The 19,443-nt window shown below is 42.9% G+C and overlaps 1 protein-coding gene across 2 annotated transcripts in view; it reads right to left on the bottom strand.

Annotated features, from left to right (window-relative positions):
- The window catches only part of EXOC6 (exocyst complex component 6), a 1,799,203-nt gene that overhangs the window by 803,155 nt on the left and 976,605 nt on the right, over positions 1-19,443 (bottom strand). For both annotated transcript variants that reach the window (XM_044056688.1, XM_044056689.1), the window contains exon 15: positions 10,221-10,330. In XM_044056688.1, coding sequence (XP_043912623.1) covers positions 10,221-10,330 — 110 coding nt within the window. The remainder of the gene's footprint in view (positions 1-10,220; positions 10,331-19,443) is intronic.

Genomic DNA, 19,443 nt, shown 5'->3' on the forward strand with positions numbered 1-19,443 from the left:
TTGTATAAATCAGAGAAGGAAAGATAGGTTCCATAAGAAGAAAAGGGGGATGGTGGGTGGGTAACCTGGACTGCAACAGTGAATACACTCCAACATCTACATTTATGGTAAGTGTACACAACTGTACTATGTTCTCAGTGTTTCACTGTTGCTGTCATTACATTTGGGTAGAGTCCCAAAGCTATGGATGGGTGGCTGGAGCTAAACAGCATTAGGAGCGGCTATGAGGCCCTGCAGAACTGCAGTGGCAAAGCCTGCCCTGGATTTAGAGTAGAGTGGCAGATGATAGTGCTTTGTAAAGCTGTGCACTAAACTCCAAGTAGCAGCCTCTAAAATGTCCTTGGTTGGTACTCCCCTGAGAAAAGCTGCTGAAGTGGCTGCAGCTCTGGTTGAATGAGGCCTAATGCCCTTAGGCACTGGCTTGCCATGGTGTAAGTAGCAGAAACAAATGCAGTGGCCTATCCACTTTGAAATAGTCTGCTTTGAGATAGCCTTTCCTTGTGATCCTGCAGCATATGCCTCTAGTAATTGTTCTGTCTTTCTGAAAACTTTGGTTCTGTCCAAGTAGAATCTAAGCTGTCTGTGTATGTACAAAGAATGCAGAATTCTCTCCCCCTTGTTCTGTGGATTTGGATAAAAAGATGGCAGATGAATAGTTTGGTTAAGAGCCACACTGGACACCACCTTAGGCATAAATGTTGGGTTTGTCCTCAGAGAGACCCTGTCTGGATAAAAAATTATAAAAGGTTCCACAGCCATGAGTGCCTGAAGCTCTGAAACTCGTCTTGCAGAAGTTATTGCTAGGAGCAGAGCTGTTTTCCAAGATAAAAAATTTATATCAGCAGTAGCAGCTGGCTCAAAAGGAGGCAGGGTGAGTTTTTCCAAGACATAGTTGAGGTCCCATACAGGCATTGGTGATTTCCTTGGAGGCCTTAAATTTTTGGCTCCTCTGAGGTACTGTTTAATAAGGGATGAGAAAAGATTGGTGGCTCTGTATTGTAATGAGCCGAAATGGCAGAGGCATGAATGCATCTCAGTTAAGTATTGCAAAATCTGAGGAATATTTGGCACAGCTGTATCAGTTCCTTCTGCCTGGTTCCAAGCACAGAATCTTTTCCATTTTCCAGCATAAGATTTTCTAGTACTCGGCCTTCTGGCCTCCAAAATGACATCCATCACAGCTTTACTGAGAGGTGTGTTTTGTATGACTACATTATCCGCCAAGCTGCCAGGTTTAAATTCCTGAGTTGGCTGTGCAGGATCCGATTGTTTTGCTGGGACAGTAGATGAGGTATTTGAGGTAAGGTCCAAGCTGGGCATTGAGACAAGTTCTTTAGGATTGGAAACCAGTACTGGCGGGGCCAGTCTGGAGCAATCAGTATCATTTTTGGCTTCTCCTGTCTGACCTTTAGGAGTACCTTGGGGAGTTGAGGCAGTGGGGGAAAGGCATATACTGATAGGTCTTTCCAGCTGAAAGATAGGGTGTCCACTTTCCATGCTTGTCTGTGATAAGTCCTTGTGCAGAATCTTTTTAGTTGGCAGTTGTGAGGGGAAGCAAATAGATCTATGTCAGGGCATCCCCATTTCTTTGTTATCATGCTGAAGACTTGTGGATCCAGCTGCCACTCGTGGGGATCCATGAGGTTTCTGCTTAGTTCATCTGCCAGAGTATTTTTCCTTCCTGGCAGAAATTGTGCCTGCAGATGTACTTGGTAAGTTAATGCTGTGTCCCACAACGTCATGGCTAGTCTGCAAAGGGGGTAAGAATGTGTGCCTCCCTGCTTGTTTATATACCACATGACCATGGTGTCGTCCATCTTTATCAGTAGTTGTCCCAGATGAAGTAGGTCCTTGAAGGCTGTCAGGGCATTCTGAACAGCTAGCATCTCTTTTTGATCGATATGTAGATGCATTTGGGTTGAGGACCATGTGCCCTGAATGCATCTTCCTGCCATGTGGGCCCCCCAGACATAATCAGATGCATCCGTTGTTAGTGTCTGCCTAGCTGGGGGTAATGTGAATGGCTGTCCCTTGTTTTGGTGACAAGCCTTTGCCCACCATCGAAACTCCTGTTGTAGGCAGGGAATGAGAGTAATCATTGTTTCCAGGCTGTGGCAATGTTGAGTCCAAACACTTTTTAGGTACCATTGAAGTTTCCTCATATGCAGTCTTGCATATGGAATTAGTAGGGTGCAGGATGCCATGAAGCCCAAAGCCTGCAGAATTTTTCTTGCAGACAACTGGGCCTTTGTTGCCAACATTTTGAAATAGGTAGTCAGTTGCCTTTGTTTGTCTGGCGTGAGATAAGCCATCTGGGCAGCTGTATTTAAGCTTGCACCCAGGAATATTATCTTTTGAGAGGGTACTAGTTTTGATTTATTTTCATTGACTGTGTACCCTAGGCATGTTAGAAGTCTTTTCACAAACGCCAGATGCTGTAGAAGAATGTCCTTGTTCTCTGCTTGAATTAGACAGTTGTCCAAGTAAGGATATAGCTGTATTCCTCTTTGTCTGCAGAATGCAATTACTGGTGCCGGGCACTTTGTAAAGACTCTGGGCGCAGTAGATAAGCCAAAGGGCAGTGCAGAGAATTGGTAATGCATTGAGCCAGCCCTGAATCTGAGGTATCGTCTGCACAATTGTCTGATTGGGACATGCAGGTATGCCTCTTTTAGGTCTAGAGTTACCAGCCAAGCGTTCTTTTCCAGCATGGGCAGAAGCTGCTGCAAAGTCATCATCTTGAATTTTGGTATATCCAGGAATGTGTTCAGAATAGATAGGTCCAGTATTGGTCTCCAGGTCTTGTCCTTTCTGGGTACCAAGAACAGTCTTGAGTAAAATCCTTGTCCCTGTTCTTGCTCTGGTACTTGTTGAATGGCTCCCATGTCCATGAGGGATGAGACTTGTTTTTGTGACTCTGCCCATTGATTTTTTTGCAGATCTGGCCAGCCGTTTGCCTTTGTCAGGGTATGGAAATGGAACTTGTACCCTTGTGACACGATATTTAGAACCCACTTGTCCTGGGTTATAATGTGCCAATTTTGAGAAAAAAGTGCTAATTTTCCCCCTAAGGGAGCTGCCACGAGATAAGTGCTTGGTGCAGGCAGGGGGAAGTAATTGGGACTGTTTCCTGTATGGTTGTGATTTGTCTTCTCCAACTTTGGAGGTAGAAGCACCCCATTGCTTTGACCTGTAGGAATCTTGCGCCTGGGATCTGCCTCTAGGGCATCTGGATATGCCCCTAGGGCATCTGGATCTGCCCCTTTGACGTCTGTCTGACACGGGAAAGGACCAATTCTTTGTAGGCCAGTGTCTACTAAGACTAGGTGGTTGTACTTGCAAAAAATCTTTGACAGTTTGCATAGATTTAGCTTTGTTCTCCATTTTCTTTAACACCTCCTCTGCCTTAACACCAAACAAAGTATCATGCTGTAAAGGTGCATCTAATAATTTAACTTTGACATGATCAGGCAGATTTTGTTCCTTTAACCAAGCATGCCTCCTAATTACAGGACCCGTAACTGCGGCCCTGCAGGAGGCCTCCAAAGAATCAAAACCACATTGCAAAGTATGCTTTCCAACTTGTTCAGCTGCATGCAATAAATCCTGCATTTCCTGGTTTTCTGCACATTCAGAGTTTAATAACATTTTCTGTTTAAGCAATGCCATGACATGTTGATGATATTTAAGCATATGAAACTGACAGCTTAAGGCTCTTATAGCCAAGGTAGAAGATGTGTAAACCTTTTTTCCCCATCTATCCAGTGCCCTAGAATCTCTGTCAGAGGGGGTAGGGTTTTTTGCAGCGGAAGCCTTAACTCCTTTGGGACCCTGTGAAATAGTTTCTGGGTCTGCAGCAGTGTTTTCAAAAAGGAATTTATGAGAGTCAGGAACCCTTTAATATCTGTTAGGCTTAACAGGAGCTGGAGGTAAGGAAGTCAGGGGTGAGACTATACTCCGAAAACACATCCTCTACAATATCTAACACAGGTGGAATGGCTAGTGGCCTGTGTTGAGGAAGTAAAAGGAAATCCCTGAGCCTCTTTTTAGATTCTGAAAAATCTTGGCTCTCCCAGTGGAAATGCTCCCTCATGGTATGCAAGGTTTCCCCAAAAGAATAGTTCTCTGGAGGAGAAGCTGAAGGTATGGATTCTTCAGCATCAGAATCCTCATAGGAGGGAAGAGAATATTCCTGATCAGAAGAAATAGAAACCTGATCTGAGGATTCATAGTCAGTCTCTTGCCTAGGCCTCTTATCAGGAGGGGGATGGGAACCCCTAATCAAGGTAATTAAATCTTCGGCCATTTTCAGCATCTGTTTTTTGGGCATAGAGGCCTGTCCTCGTTGCTCTTGAGTTTGTTTCTTTGCTTTAGAAGGTGCTTTAGTCTTTGCCTTTGAAGCTGAGGTTGGTTTAATGTAAAGAAGTTTAGTTCTGAATACACCCTCAGAGGCCGGTGCCTGCTCCGCGGCTCCGGACCTATCTGAAGAAATAGTATCCGAGGCTCCAATACCTTGAGTTTCCAGCAGCATGGCCGACTCCATGTGGGAGTCGGTAGCGGCCTGTGGCTCTAAAGTAGCGGGCGCCAGGGGCTGTGAATGCGCCTCACTATGAACCGGCGACTGGCTTAGGAGAAGCTTCGTCGTCGGTTTTGGGCCTCGGATGTCTATCTCTCTCCTTTTCTTTGCGTTTTTTGTGAACTTCGGTAGTCGGATGGCTATCCGACGACATTTCTGGATAATTAAACCGGCGTCCAAAATAGTTTAAAGCAAAATTATACGGACGCTTAATAGTGCGTTGGTTAAATCTAGCACAAAACCGACAACCAGCAACATTGTGATCAGGGCCTAGGCAAGGAATACAGTAAGAATGAAAGTCCTTATGAGGTATTTGCTTTCCACAAGAAATGCAATTATTAACTTTTTTCTGACATCGGTCTGGAGCAAGAAAAAGGTTTCCCCAAAGGGGTACATAGCTTTATTGAAGACTTCGGATCTGAAACTCGAACACGAAAATCTCAGGAGTTGGCCGACTGGCACTTGCGAACTGCTTCTGCTTCGGGCACCGTGCGGCAAGAAAGACTAAAGAAAATGGCATCAGCCGCATCTTTTATACCCTGACGACCTGACGTCAGGGAAGGGGCGACAGCAGTCGACGCAGGACCCAGGACTTTAGAATTTAGGCTGACTGAGGGCAACTTGCCAGCAGGATTACCCCAAATGTAATGACTGCAACAGTGAAACACGAAGAACATCTTCTATGCCACCAGTCTAACTTCAGCTCATCCTACCATCTCTGCCGTCGGATCCTGAGATTAAAGTTAAGTACCCCGTTGGGGCCTTTTTTCTTATTATTTCTTGGTCACTGTATGCCTGCCCAGGTTCATGTCATCCAGAAAAGGAAGGTGTAGGTGTGGATGTCAGATCCCTCATAAGGACACCCGTGACCTGTGTCTATTTTGCCTAGGGCCCAATCACGACCATAAGACCTGCGCCATTTGTCAAGTCTTCATCCCAAAGATCCTTGGCAGCTGTCTGCACACCCTTAACATTTACCTAGAAAACCACAGACAAACGATTGGCTCTTGGGATGGAAGGGCCATCCGGTCATACCGCCGAGCCACAGAAAAAGAATTTTTAAATGGGACCCTACAGAAATAACTGAAGTCCAAAAGAGATATTATGAACTCCTACAAATGGACAGACTCCTGCACCTTCTGCAACTCCCCCAGACCTGCCAGCCTTTTTAAATTACTTTTCTATAGCTTCTAAAAATCCAGATTCCCAACACCCTGCTCCTAGAAGACCTGATCGGTTTTATAAGGTCCATGAAGGGGCAACATTTCTTAAGTGTCCTGGTGCAGATCCTGATACTACTTCTGTCTCTGCAGACATATCCTCCAGACTGATACCTTCTACCTCTGTCCTCCCTTCTGATAAGCACAGCAAAACAATGGAGAGAGTTGGCAAGAAGGTGTACACTTCAGCACCTCTGGCCTTTAGGGCAATCAACTACCAGACACACATGTCCAAGTACTCCCTGGCCCATTTATCTCAGGCTTCTAAGATTTTGGATGGCCTCCTTGATTCAGCCACAAAATCCCAAATCTCTAGTCTGATCTCCTTGTCCACACAAGTGACAAGACATTCAATCAAATGCAGTTATGATGCTGCAGAGGCTTCAGCCAGATCTGCAGCCTCTGCTCAGTGCTCAGGAGGTACTCTTCCACCTGATGATATCAGGACTAAACGTTTAGATGTCCCACTGGACAATTCAGCCTTGTTTGGCACCCAAGTTGCAGAACTTTTCAAAACCCTGCAACAAAAGGGAAAAGAACTTCAGGACCTTAAACATTTGTTTGTGTCACCTGTTCCTAAATTTCACAGGAAGTACCCTACGAAAACACAATTACAAAACATTCTGCTCCTCCTCTTCCTGCTGGGGGCAAAAAGAGTTCCAGAAAGCAGCAGACTCCTTCTATGCCTGCCCAAACGCCAACGCAAAAAACTCCTTTTCAGGACAAGACAGGTAGTGTGTGACTGCCTGCCACCTCTTCTCTCCCCCACCCCCTTCCAGGCCATATTCTCCTTTCCCAGAGACTCTCTCACTGTCTCCCATTCTGGGAAAGCATCACCTCAGACAAGTGGGTTCTCTCCTATCATAGAAAAAGGTTATTTCACAACCTGGGTCATTCCTCCTATTTTCAGGGGCATCCATCAGCCACCAAAGGATGAACTGCCCCTATTTCAACCTGTCTTGGACAGCCTTCTCTCTCAAGGAGCTATTCAACTAGTTCCAGGCTCAGAAAAGAGAAGGGGCTTTTACTACAGACATTTTCTAGTCCCAAGAAGGATGGCCCATGGAGACCCATACTGGACCTCTCATACCTCAACCTCTTTCTTCTAGTACCCACCTTCCGCATGCATATCCTTCAAACTCTTTTCCCAATGATAATGCCTCAGACATTTCTGACCACTATGGAAATCAGAGATGCTTAACTACATATTCCCATCTGGCCCAAATACAGGAATTACTTACACTTTTCTGTGGGCTCCTAACATTTTCAATTCTCTGCTTTACCCTTTGGACTAGCTACTGCTCCAAGGGTATTCACCAAATGCCTGGCTCCAGTGGTAGCCTACTGCAGGGTTCTAGGGATACAAGATGACCTCCTGATCCAGGCAGACTAATACAGTACCCTCCAGACAGTCATTTCCCTTTTGCAGTCTATGGGCTTCACAATCAACTTCCCCAAATCCAGCCTAAACCCTTCCCAGGACCAGGTCTTCCTGGGGTGCAGAATCAGAACAGATGTTATGATGGCATTTCTCCCACCCCAAGAGGTGGAAAGTCTAAAGGAATACCTGCTGTCTGTCATACAGGCCCCTGCAATGACAGGAAGAGGTTACCTCTGACCATTAGGGTACATGGCTTTCACAATCCCCGTGTTGCTACTGGCAAGACTCCACATGAGAAAGCTTCAGTACTATCTGAGGTCCACATAGACCCAACATTACCACCTGCTGCATTACACCATTCCCTTCCTGCCATGCTTAAGGAAGGAGATCCTTTGGTGGGTTAATCAAGTCTCTCAGAATCCAGGGCTTCCCTTGCAACCCCTAGCCCCAGTACAGAAACTGCACACAGATGCTTCAGATCTGGGGTGGGGAACTGGTATGGGTGGCTTGAAGGTGCAAGGATCATGGACAGGCCCCTCCAAGAGGGAACACATCAACATAGAGAGATGAGAGCTCTCATCTTTGCTCTGAGGGCCTTCCAACATGTCCTGAAGCAAGGATGCCTGAAAATTGTTCACAGACAACATTACTGTTCTTTGGAATGTGAACAAACGGGTGGAACAAGATCTTACTTGCTATGCAGACTTGCGCTCCAGGCCTGGGAATTGACAGTCTGTCATGGAGCAACTGTGCAGGCCATCTATATACACTCAGCTCAGTACACGCAGGCAGACACCCTCAGCAGATCCATGTCACAATCCCAAGAATGGATGCTACACAGGAATGTGTTTCTGGAAGAAGTCCACAGGTGGGGTACACCACAAATAGACCAGTTTGCATCCCCTCTTAACAGACATCCACAATTCTGTACTAGGGCTCTCAGCCCCCCCCCCCCCAGCGAGGGCAATGGATGCCTTTTCTATTTCTTGGGATGAGATGTTTCTGTACGCTTCCCCCCTTCCACTCTTACACAAAGTCCTGATGACAATTCAACAGGACAAACCAAAAATCTTGCTGGTGACCCCTCCCCCCCCTTTTGGCCAAGACAGCACTGGTTTCCCCTCCTTCCTCGTTTAGCCAGGGCAATCATCACAAGTTACCTACTCACACAGGACAAGGGACCCTGATCCATCCCTACCTGGAATCTCTGAAATTAACCCTGTGGGTGATAAGAGTTTTGATCCCTTTCAGACACCTTTATTCTGAGGACTTGCTAAATGTCCTGGAGGAGGCCAGGAAACCCAATACTAGGATATCCTATCTGTCCAAGTGGAAAAGGTTCTCCATACGATGTCTTAAAAGACAGCTAGACCCATTTCAAGTAGGGGGTCCCCTGATACTGTCTTATCTGTGTGAATTGTTGCAGGCAGGGTTGGCATAATCCTTCATAAAGGCCCACCTTGCTGCTATTTCTGCATGTCTGCCTTTAGAACCACCACTTGCTTCTAGACTTAAAGTGAAGTTACTCCTAAAAGGAGTTCTACACCTCAGACCACCCAGGAGGCCAGTTCCACCACACTGTGACCTGAACTATGTGTTGGAGAAGCTCACTGTTGCCCCCATTTGAGCAGCGGCTACAGCCCCTCTAAAGTATTGCATTTGGAAAACTGTGCTTTTGATGGCCTTAACAACTTCAGTCAAGAGAGTCTCAGAATGACATTGACCGAGTCCTGCACTCCCCTTGATGTTCACAGACAACTCAGATTCTACACTGATAAGACTACACCTATTAGGATATCAGAGCAACTGCTTGTCTCCTTTCACCCCAGGGCTCTGGGAAAAGCTGTGACAAAACAGGCCGTTTCTACATGGATCTCCAAAATTATTTCCTTTTGCTATGCATACCATGGAAAAAACAAACAGACTTCAATATTAAACCCCACTCTACTAGGTCCATGGCTTTTTTTCAAGGGGTTGGACACTGCCTCTATTCTAGAAGCAGCTACCTGGACATCTGTCCATACCTTCACAAAATACTACAAACTGAATCATATCTTCAGAGCCAGAGCAGGGTTTGTTAGGGCAATCCTGCATGGGTTTTGGGAAAATAGTTCCAAACCACCCTCTTCTTCTTCCTTTTGAGCTATGGCACTCATACAAAGGTTAAGAAAGCTGCAACATGAGAATAGAAGGACATAGATTAGGTGTGTAAAATCTTACAATAACCACATATGTCCTTCTCTTCCATGTTGCAGTATTCTATCCTACCCTGCTATCCCCTATTCAAAAGAAAATTTGGATTTTGCCGGATGATTAGGGACTTGTGTAGTTATTCTGGCACTGGGGTCCAACTGGGGTACTCAGTTCTTAGGAAGGTATGTGCAGACATCACTTTTATGGCCCGTGTTCCCTACGGCCAACGTCAGATGTCCCGCGTACCTTGCAGTGATTAAAGCTTTTGCATAATTGCCTGATGTTCGGGTCGCTAGGCAGAGGCTAACCCAAAGGTTAAGAATACTGCAACATGGAAGAGAAAGACATCAATGGTTATGGTAAGATTTTACACAACTATTCTTTCTAAAAGTATTACTGACTTGTTTAGTCTGCAGTGTTTATTGGTTTAACAGCTACAGTCTAGCTGTTTATTTTACTTTTTTTTTTTTTTTTTGAGTTAGTGTTTACAAATGAAGTCAAAAGGCCCAAGTGTAAATGGAATGTGATGTTAATTGAGAAAGTGAGAAGTAACAACAAATTAAACACAGTAATTGATGGGGGCTGGAGTGATTTGTAAACAACTGCCAGAACTCTGTTAATAAGAGCAGTCTCGGTTTGCTCCACTGTGGCAAAGCCTTCAGGAAATTAAATGGTAAATACTAAAGTCAACATTTACAAAGCAACATTGTTAAGCTTCTCTTTCAAACTACAATGTAAAACGGCAATGATAACATTTACAACAAAACAAAGTGTACTTATCCTGAAAAAAAAGCATGTACACACAGGAAAAGACAAGGGAAAAAAATAGAAGCTTGTCTCTAAAACTTACCTGCGATGAAGTGATTCGGAAAATTTAAGGCTTGCGTAAATAAATTCTTTAACCTGCATGTAAATCTGAGGCACTGACTGTGACATAGGAAACTTCTTTGGAAATGTTTGCTGTAAAACAAAATGATCACCATTTTAGGAAACACTATGCCTTATAAGCCTGTAATAAGTGAATTAATTAAAACTGGCTCATGTAGAAGGGAGGAAAAAAAAAACAAATGGATCTTAGTAATTACATCAGAAGAATGCAGATTTTTTTACCACTAGATAATTAATTTTTTAATTCGTCATATGCTTTAGGGTTATCTCATCTGGGCTGGTATCACAAAGGCAAACCAAGTCCTTCAATAATGATGACCTGTATTCAAGAAGGAAGCTGGGTTACAACTGAGGTAATTTAAAGGACAGGAATTCACTAAGTTCAGGTCTCCTCCTTGTTCATAATACTGTGTGTGATACAAGCACAAAGTGGTCTTTCACCACAACATGCTACTGTTGTTCTGTCTCTCTCCTCTCATCTTCTCCCCAATGACCTTCCAAGTTCAATATGACTGCTATTTTATTTTATTTATTTTATTTAACATTTGTTGACCGGGAATGTCCGACTAGGTTCCACAGAGCCTGTTTTCAGCGGAGGCCCGGGGAGAAATGCTCCAGATGCATGTCTTTGGAATGTGGGAGGAAACCGGAGTACCCGGAGGAAACCCACGCGAACACAGGGAGAACATGCAAACTCCACCCCAGCCGAGAATCGAACCGGAGAACCTCTCCCTGATACGATCTTGCACAGCCACATCAAGCTTCCTTTGCCTCTTCTCTAGTCTAAAAACCTCTAGCCCTTCTAGTTTCTATATCCTTAACACCCCATATAATGCACACTTTTGGTGGCTTTCTTCACAAAACTTTCCAGTAATCTAATATGGTTCTTTGAATGCCCTCTAGAGTGCCATACAGTATGTAAAGTGTGGCCTTAACAGGACAAGGCAGAGAGGAAGCATTACCTCTCTGATTTCAGTCTATCTGCCTAAGGCTAAGGATAATCCCCGCCAGCATTTTGGAAGCTGCTGTCACTGACCTTTCACTCTGTGCTTGGTGGTCCAATCCAGGGTTAAGTACCACCCCAGACCATTTTTCTGCTATGCTGCCATCACTTCTACTTCCAGATATGACACTTTACACTAGGGTTATTGTGGCCTATAAACAGTGCCCTGCTTTATTCGGCAATGAACCTCAACCATCACTTTCTTCAAGCTCATTTAGTCCACCTTTCCAAATGCATCCTTTTATTCTTCTCACATCTTCCACTCCTGCACCTATCTCTACACCATCAGGAAAACATGTAGATGCTGTTTTTTCTTCTCTCAGATATACTTGAAACAAACAGTATTTATTTATTTATTTATTTACTTATCTATTTACTTGCTAACTGGGTTAGGACCATGTCCCATTTTCAGCCACAATCCACGCCAAAAAGAAAATGTTTAACATACACAGACAATTTAGTGTAGATAATCTACAGTTTAGAAGGTAGGAAAAATAAAATTTGAGTACCTAGAAAAAAAAGGAAACATACACACAAGGGAAGAATGTGTAACTACTACACAAACAATTACAGATCAGGACTGAACCCAGTACCGTGAAGCTGCAAGCAAAATATCTCATCAGTAATTCACTGTGTTGCTCACTACTATTGTATAATGTTGAGTACTGGTACTCCATGGATCACTTTTCTAATTCTTGACATCATCTCTTTTTCTCTGCGCAGTCTTCTTGAACCATGCATCAGTTTATTTCCCTAGTTTTGTTCCTTCCTCCAACTCATAGGATCATAGGAAGTTACAAGGTTACTGGCCATGAGGCCCTTCCAAGCATAGCCAAAGTTTTGCGCCCATGTTTCCAAGGTCAGCACCTATCATCCCTGTCAAGCAGGGACACAGGTGAAATCCCAGGGGTATATTTTTTATTACCCATCCAGTCATCCAGGTTATGCTTGAACAAAGAAAGACAAGTACTCTGCTTAACATGGAGAGGGAGTCTATTCCACAGATGGGGGAGTCTCTGGGACACATATCTGTCCCAACAGCAGGTTCTATTAATGTCACAGGCTAGGTTTAGGTCCCAAGTGCACGTGACACGTGTGGCGCTTGATTTGCGGATATACAGTATTTCCAGTAGGAAGGGGCTGGAGATGGCTCTAAATGCATGACAGAGGTCTTCCCTGAGCAGAATATATGCGACCAAGTAAAGTGACAGGAACGTAAGCCTATCCGCATAGGATAGGTGTTGGAGACCTTGAATTCTTCTAGTGAGGAACCTTTGTGGTCCTTCCAGCTGCTGCAAGTGCTTAGTAAGGTACATACCCAAAGGGGGCATCATACTCGATTATAGGCCTGAACTGAAGACACAACAGGTTTCACTGAGATCTAGATTTCCTACAACTTGCTTCTATGGGCTCTGTAAAAGGCATTGCTAAAGTTTAGACAGACCATGTATGCTGATACTGTCTTGTAATCCAGTAATAAAATTGGATGATGTGTGCCTGACAGGTACTTCTAGACTTGAATCCACAATGGTTGCTGTCCTGGTGGTTGTTACTTTCAAGGAAAGTAACCAGACCTCTCCCCACAGGCTACTCCACTATGTCACTGTGGCTAAGCTAAGAGCATTGTAGTTCCCTTGACTTTTCCTGCTCACTGCCTTTTACAAAAGTAAATACTATACTTGTTGTTCTTTAGTCCTGTTCGTCCTGCAGTAGCCAGTCAACTGTTAAACAGTGTACCTGCCAGCTAACTGGACAGAGGTTTGAGGCCACTCTGGTATTTGCGTGTTACTCTCACTAAAAATAGATAGCTCTCTCTCCACCTCAACCATCTCTGTTCTGGTATCCGTCTATTGCCCCTTTGTGAATGCATGTGTGTGTTTTTTTTTTTTTTTTTTTTTTTTTTTTTAACCATGTAGTTCTTTCTGTAGCCCCATAATAACAGCTCCATAAATATCCAAAACAAGAAACAATGAAAACAATGGCATACCTGTTTCCCCTTTTAGCAGTACATGTATGGGTATGTATATAAAAACAACTTACACATATAACTACTGTTGTTCAAATGTTGTACAATATGCTGAAGCCACCAGAGGACAGCTTCTCCCCAAACAGATGATGCTGAATATCACCCATCACAGCTGCACATCAAGCAAGGTGAGACAGTTCACATGCAAGTATTATTTTATGTGAAAAAATATGATAAGAACAGCCTGCAGATAGCAACAAACTTCTTGGAAAAGGAGGAACACGAGACTGAACAGCACATAACTGTAAGGAAAGACAAAGCAAGATAGTGAAATGGAAGAATCCTTGGTGTTCTGAAAGGTGAAAAAAAGGATGAATTTGGCAGAGTATGGGAAAAACAAAATGGACTGACTGAAAATGATTCCTTGCAGATAGTGCTTGTGAAATGCATGCAATTGCTAGAACTGAAAGTCAGATATGGGAAACCTAGACCAATACTGATTATGAATAAGAACAGATGTGAAAGCTGTGGCAACTAGATAGAAATGTATCATTGGCCAGAGAAACTGTATATGTAGAACATGATTACTCCAATGTGACACTGAAACATGGCTCATGATTTATAGCAAGCAATGAGCCGAAATGAAGAAAACTGAAATTTAAACTCTCATCCCCTGCTATCTTAATGATGTTCTGCGATGGTGAAGTGCTGACCTGTGAAATTCAGATGAAGGAACTGGGAAAATAAAAAGTACAGACTTGCCCAACTAGAAGTCATAAAAAGACAGACAAACAAAGGATGCATGGGAATTGGTGGAAAGGGTTAAGACTCTGAACTGTAGTTCTTATAGTACAGGGTTTGATTCTCTCAGCCCTCGTTAACATACTGTGTTGTTCTTTAGCAAATCACGTAGACATACAGTGCTTACTGGCAACTGGGAATTTGGGCTAGCAAACCACATAGACATACAGTGCTTACTGGCAACTGGGAATTTGGGCTAGGCTCCTCAATGGTCCTCTGTGCTGGAAAACTATCAACTACCTATGAATCTTATAAGCTGTGTGGTAAAATATATTCCTTGAACAACAGTATTTGGTTAAAAGAAGTTTCCTTATAATCAAGGACTTGGAGATGCACGTGAACAGTAATCTAGCCTTTGACCACCACATGCCTACAGTAGTGAGGAAATAATTCTACATTGCACAACTTATAAACAAATGTATGGTATTTAAGTCCAAGGAGGTTACAGTTCTACTGTTGTCACGCTCATCAAACCTATCTTTGAATACAATGCCCCGTTTGTTATGTACATAACCAGGCACATCCAACAGTGGAACACCCACAGAGGCTCCTCACTAAAATAAAAGAATAAAGGGCATAAATAACATGTCCTATGCAGACAGTCTCAATGCCCTATCCTTGTATTCTGTCCCCTAAAGGCTGTTGAGGGGAGATCTACATTTGGCATATAAGGCATCTTCAGACACCACTCCAACAGACGACCTGCATATCAACAAAGCATCAGAATTACCCATTTTAAAGATTAAACCTTGCCTGTGATATAAAGGGATCTGGCAGACAGACTGGTATCTATTGCAAAGACTAACACTTCTCTGGGACAGACTTTCCATCAATATGAAGCAAAGTTACTCCCTAATCAAGTTCAAGTTTAACTTGGGCAGCTGGATGAAGAATAGGAAATTCATCTTTGTTTGGCACCTATGTCTTTAATGGACAGAGGCAGGCTGTAAATGGTTCATTTGCCAAGCCCATGCTTACACTACCAAGGGTACCAGAACTTTCAGCTTTGGGATATATGGTTATGCTTAAAATGGCCCCTCTGGCCATTAGCCTAGTACACAACTATGAGATCGTGACGTCCCTCCTCTGAGCCAGTAATCAAGGAGTCTCAATCCTCACCATGGACCGGCTGAGTGACATTCACTTGGAACAGGAATAGATACACACAGTATTTCCAGGTGCAGCTTTCTGCACCAAGCACGATTTCCCTTAAGAGCACACAGTGAACACACTCCCATCCTGGTGCTAGGTTTCCCTCTTTCTTAGCAGGTCCCAAATAAGACCCCACACTGACAACAGGTGTAGATCTGAGTCCTCAGGACAGTGTTCCGAGCCAAGTCCTCCACCACTCTCTTTGTGAAATCAGTGCTCTGTGTCCCTGCTCCATATAGCTAACACACACACACACACACACACCTGGGAAAGGCAGGCACAGATTTACCACCCATGACCCCTCTGCCCAGACTATAAGGTGAATACTCACTCCAAAATGAGCTACTTTAAGGCTCTTACAAGGGTACCCAATTATACTGAGTAAAATTAACATTAATATAAATGGTAATGTTTGACCAATGCAGCAAGGCTTTCAGAAGTGGCCACAGTGTCACTAACTAAATATAAGTACTCTCAAAGGTTAAAATATTCTTAAAAAAACAGCCACAATGAAAAGTTTAAACATATTTAATAATAAATAATAGAAGAACATGAAAATACTAAATATCTATTTAGAATAAACACCAGAGTTTCTGTGACAATGTGAGGAATTGCCAGCTATGCCAGGAGAAGTAGGGCAGTGGCTGTATAACATATGCCAGCACAGTTAGCCAGAATTTTGTAAATAATTATACATCATGTGTATATCAAACTGATTTGCACAGATGATTGTCTTGAAAATGTATTTGTAAAGTCGCTTGTGTTAAAAAATGCACCAACAGTGGGTCCTGACTGTACTGTAACTGATTAAATGTATACGTTTTATCAGAGGATACTGAAAGAGAAGAGGTTAATCTCAAATTCACCTAACTTTAAAATAGTTAGGAATTAAATTACCTAGCTTAGGCCATAAAGGTTATATTTTACAGTTCTCAATGCAGCCAGAGACAAAAAGTCTGTACAGGGAAGCTTTCTGCATTATCTTTGGGGAGAGCTAAATGCTACTTTGCTGGAAGTTTGAAATTGTTTTATGATTTCCAGGAGCTGCAGCAGATCTTAGCAAGGCTCTTTGTGTGTGTATGTGCTAAATCCTAACAGCTTCTAGCCAAGGGGAATAGCATGGGTACCAGAAGTCAGATGGCCAGATGTACGTGATCAAACAAAATATACAAAAAAACATCAAGACGGGGGATGTGCAATAACTTTTAATACAACTCAACTAAAAACAAATAAATAAATAAAAATAGCAATAAAAAGATGAATGCTTTCACACCTAACACTGAGTGCTTCTTCAGATCTAACAAGGTTCACAAAAACACAGTTTACATACAATAAGATCAATTAGTTAATTGCTTCAACCCTGTGATTTCAATATGGGTTTTAAAGCGATATACTCATTTAAATTTTTATTTATTTATTTTACATTTGTTAACCGGGGGTGTCTGACTGAGCCGAAAAGGCCCTTTTTCAGCAGTGGCCCGGGGAGAAAAGCTCCACAAAGAAAAATTACAGATACATTTAGTTATTTAGACATGATCAGTACACATACAAATTACAGGAGACATGTTTTTACAGTGGTATGCGGCACATAAACAGTTACAGTGGAGAGAACAAAAAAAAATATTAATTTTAAAAATAAAGGTAATTAATAGATTTGTGGTGTACAGCTGAAATTTGGAACATAGGTAGAATACATACATAGTACACAGGTACAATACATACAGTGTAGATTAGTCAGTGTTTGTGAGTAAGATTGAAAACTATTATCAAGTGCTCTAGATTTTGTATGTATGTGTTATCCGCTTTCACTAGCCTGGGGAGCAATCATGGCACTGCCAACTTTCCTTGAGATGTTGCCTGATGAGGTCTTTAAAGGAGGCTATGGATGATGTGTTTTGAATGCTTGTAGGGACACAGTTCCATTTTCTAGCCACTGAACTACTATATAGTGCATCTCCAAAGCTATTGTAGCTGTTGGTGACTTCTAGTAGTAGTTTGCTTGATGATCTAAGAGGCCTTTTGGCTGAGTGATGTTGCACTAGGTATTTGAGGGCAGGACACTTATTGGGGAGGTAATAGATAGAATGACAGAGGCAGAGTTGATTGTAGGTTAGGAGGTTGGGCAGTTCAAGCCAGTGGAGCTGTCTCAAAGCAGTACAGTGATGAGTTCTATATGAGCAATTCGCAGCAAAGCGGGCAATTCTGTTATAGCAGGCTTCCATTTTGCTTAGTTCCATTTTGTTGAGGTCAGAATGGGAGATGCATAGATTAGGGTGGATAGAAGTTGAGAGCGAGCAATGGCTGATCTTGTGTTGTTGGTAAGAAATGGTTTGATACGGTAGAGCGACCCCAGCTTGGCATGTACTTTTTTAATAGTTAAGTTGAGATGACTATCACATTTTAGATGGGAGTCTATGGTTATTCCCAATAGATTAGCCTGTGCCACTGGAGCAATTGGAGTAGCATTAGTGGAGTAGATAGTGAAATGACTGTGTTTTTGTTAGAACTGGTTATAATCATAAGCTGAGTTTTCTTTGGATTGAGGATAAGTTGGGCTTTGGTAAGGTAGTTTTCAACGTCAGAGAATGCTAGTTGAGTTGTTTGCAGGAGGGTGGGAATGTTTTGTGCAGCACAGATTAAGGTAGTGTCATCTGCATACTGAATTATAGATGCATGCTGTGTGGAGGTATGGAGGTAATTTGTGAAGACTGTGAATAGTAGTGGTCCTAAGATAGAACCCTGTGGGACTCCTATAGTTATGGGCAGCTGAGGAGAGAGAGAATTTTACCATTTCACAGCTAGGTACCTGTCAGTTACGTAGCTTCGGAACCAGGTGGAATTTGATAGATGATATTGGTTTAGTTTGTTTAGCAGTATTTGGTGTGAGACTGTGTCAAATGCTTTGGACATATCCAAAAAAAGAGTTGACACTTGTAGGCCTTCATTTTTGAGATGGTTTACTGTGTCTGTGAAGCAGAGGAGGGCTGTAGTGGTACTATGGGCAGGTCTGAAACCATGCTGAGTAGGTGACAGGATGTTGCTGTCTAGGAGATAGTTTAGCATCTGGGTATGGATGCATTTTTCTAGGATTTTGGCTAGGGGGAGAGAGTAAAGCAATGGGTCTGTAGTTATTAAGTTCAGTGGAGGTCCCACTTTTATGTATGGGTGTAACATAGGATATTTTCCAGAGTTTGGGCACATAATTTTCAACAACTGATCTGTTTATGAGAGTGGAGACTGGGATAGCAATAGCATCTGCTGTGAGTTTCAAGAAATAGCTGGGGAGTAGGTGGCTGCTGTTGATGAGGTTTTCAGTTTGGAGAGCATGCTTTTGATTGAAGTGGTGGAAACTATTTTGAGGGTAAAGCTTGTATTAGTGTTATTTGTGCTAGGGGGGTAGTGAGGAAGGAACTGTCCTGTGATACTAAGGATAGAATTGAGTTTACAAAGTGGGAGTTGAATTGCATTTCGAAGGGAACTTTAGTGTCAGTGGTGGTTGGTTTGGGGGTAGCCTTTTGGGTGGATTTTAGTAGCTGGTTTACATTTTTCCAAAATTTTTGCGGGTTGTGTTGGTATTTAGTTTGTAATGTTGTGTAGTAGGATTTGTTGTCCAGCCTAATGAATTTTGTTTTTTGCAAGGTTGCGCAGTTCTTGGTACTTAGGCTTTGTGTTTCTTTGTTTTTTTGATAGTAATGAGCCAGGGGTTTGTAGAGATTCTAACCTTGATTTTGCGCAATGGAGCGACAGTGTCTAGTTGTTGTAGAAATGTTTTGTTGAAATATGCTACAGCCTGGTCAAGTGGGAGGGTTTTTAGGGGGGTCCAGTCACAGTTACAGAGTAAAGTGTTGAGGACCTCAGGAGAGAATTTTTTGTGTTTCTAGTGGATATACAGTTAGTGGTTTTGCATATGCTTGTTCTACTATGTATAAAGTATATTATGCTGTGGTCACTTAAGGTGTCTGGGAGACTGCCTGTGTGAGGGTACAATGTGGGGTTGTTAGTTAGGAACCAGTCAAGGATGGATTCCCTTTTAGATTTTTTTATCACATCTAGCTGGAATTTGGACTAGCTGCTGGTAGGCATGGAGATTTATTAGATTACTTGGTGGTTCTGATATACAGGTGAACCAATCTAGGTTGAAGTCCCCCAGAATAAGGGTTTATTGTGAGTATGTGGAAGAACACCAGGATAAGAAGTCTTCAAGGCTAGCAGGTGTATTACCAGGTGGAATATAGATCACAATTGTGGTGATGACCTTTTTAG

The sequence above is a fragment of the Protopterus annectens genome, chromosome 14.part0, assembly GCF_019279795.1.
Source record: "Protopterus annectens isolate FY-2018-M chromosome 14.part0, PAN1.0, whole genome shotgun sequence".
Classification (NCBI taxonomy): Eukaryota; Metazoa; Chordata; order Ceratodontiformes; family Protopteridae; genus Protopterus; species Protopterus annectens.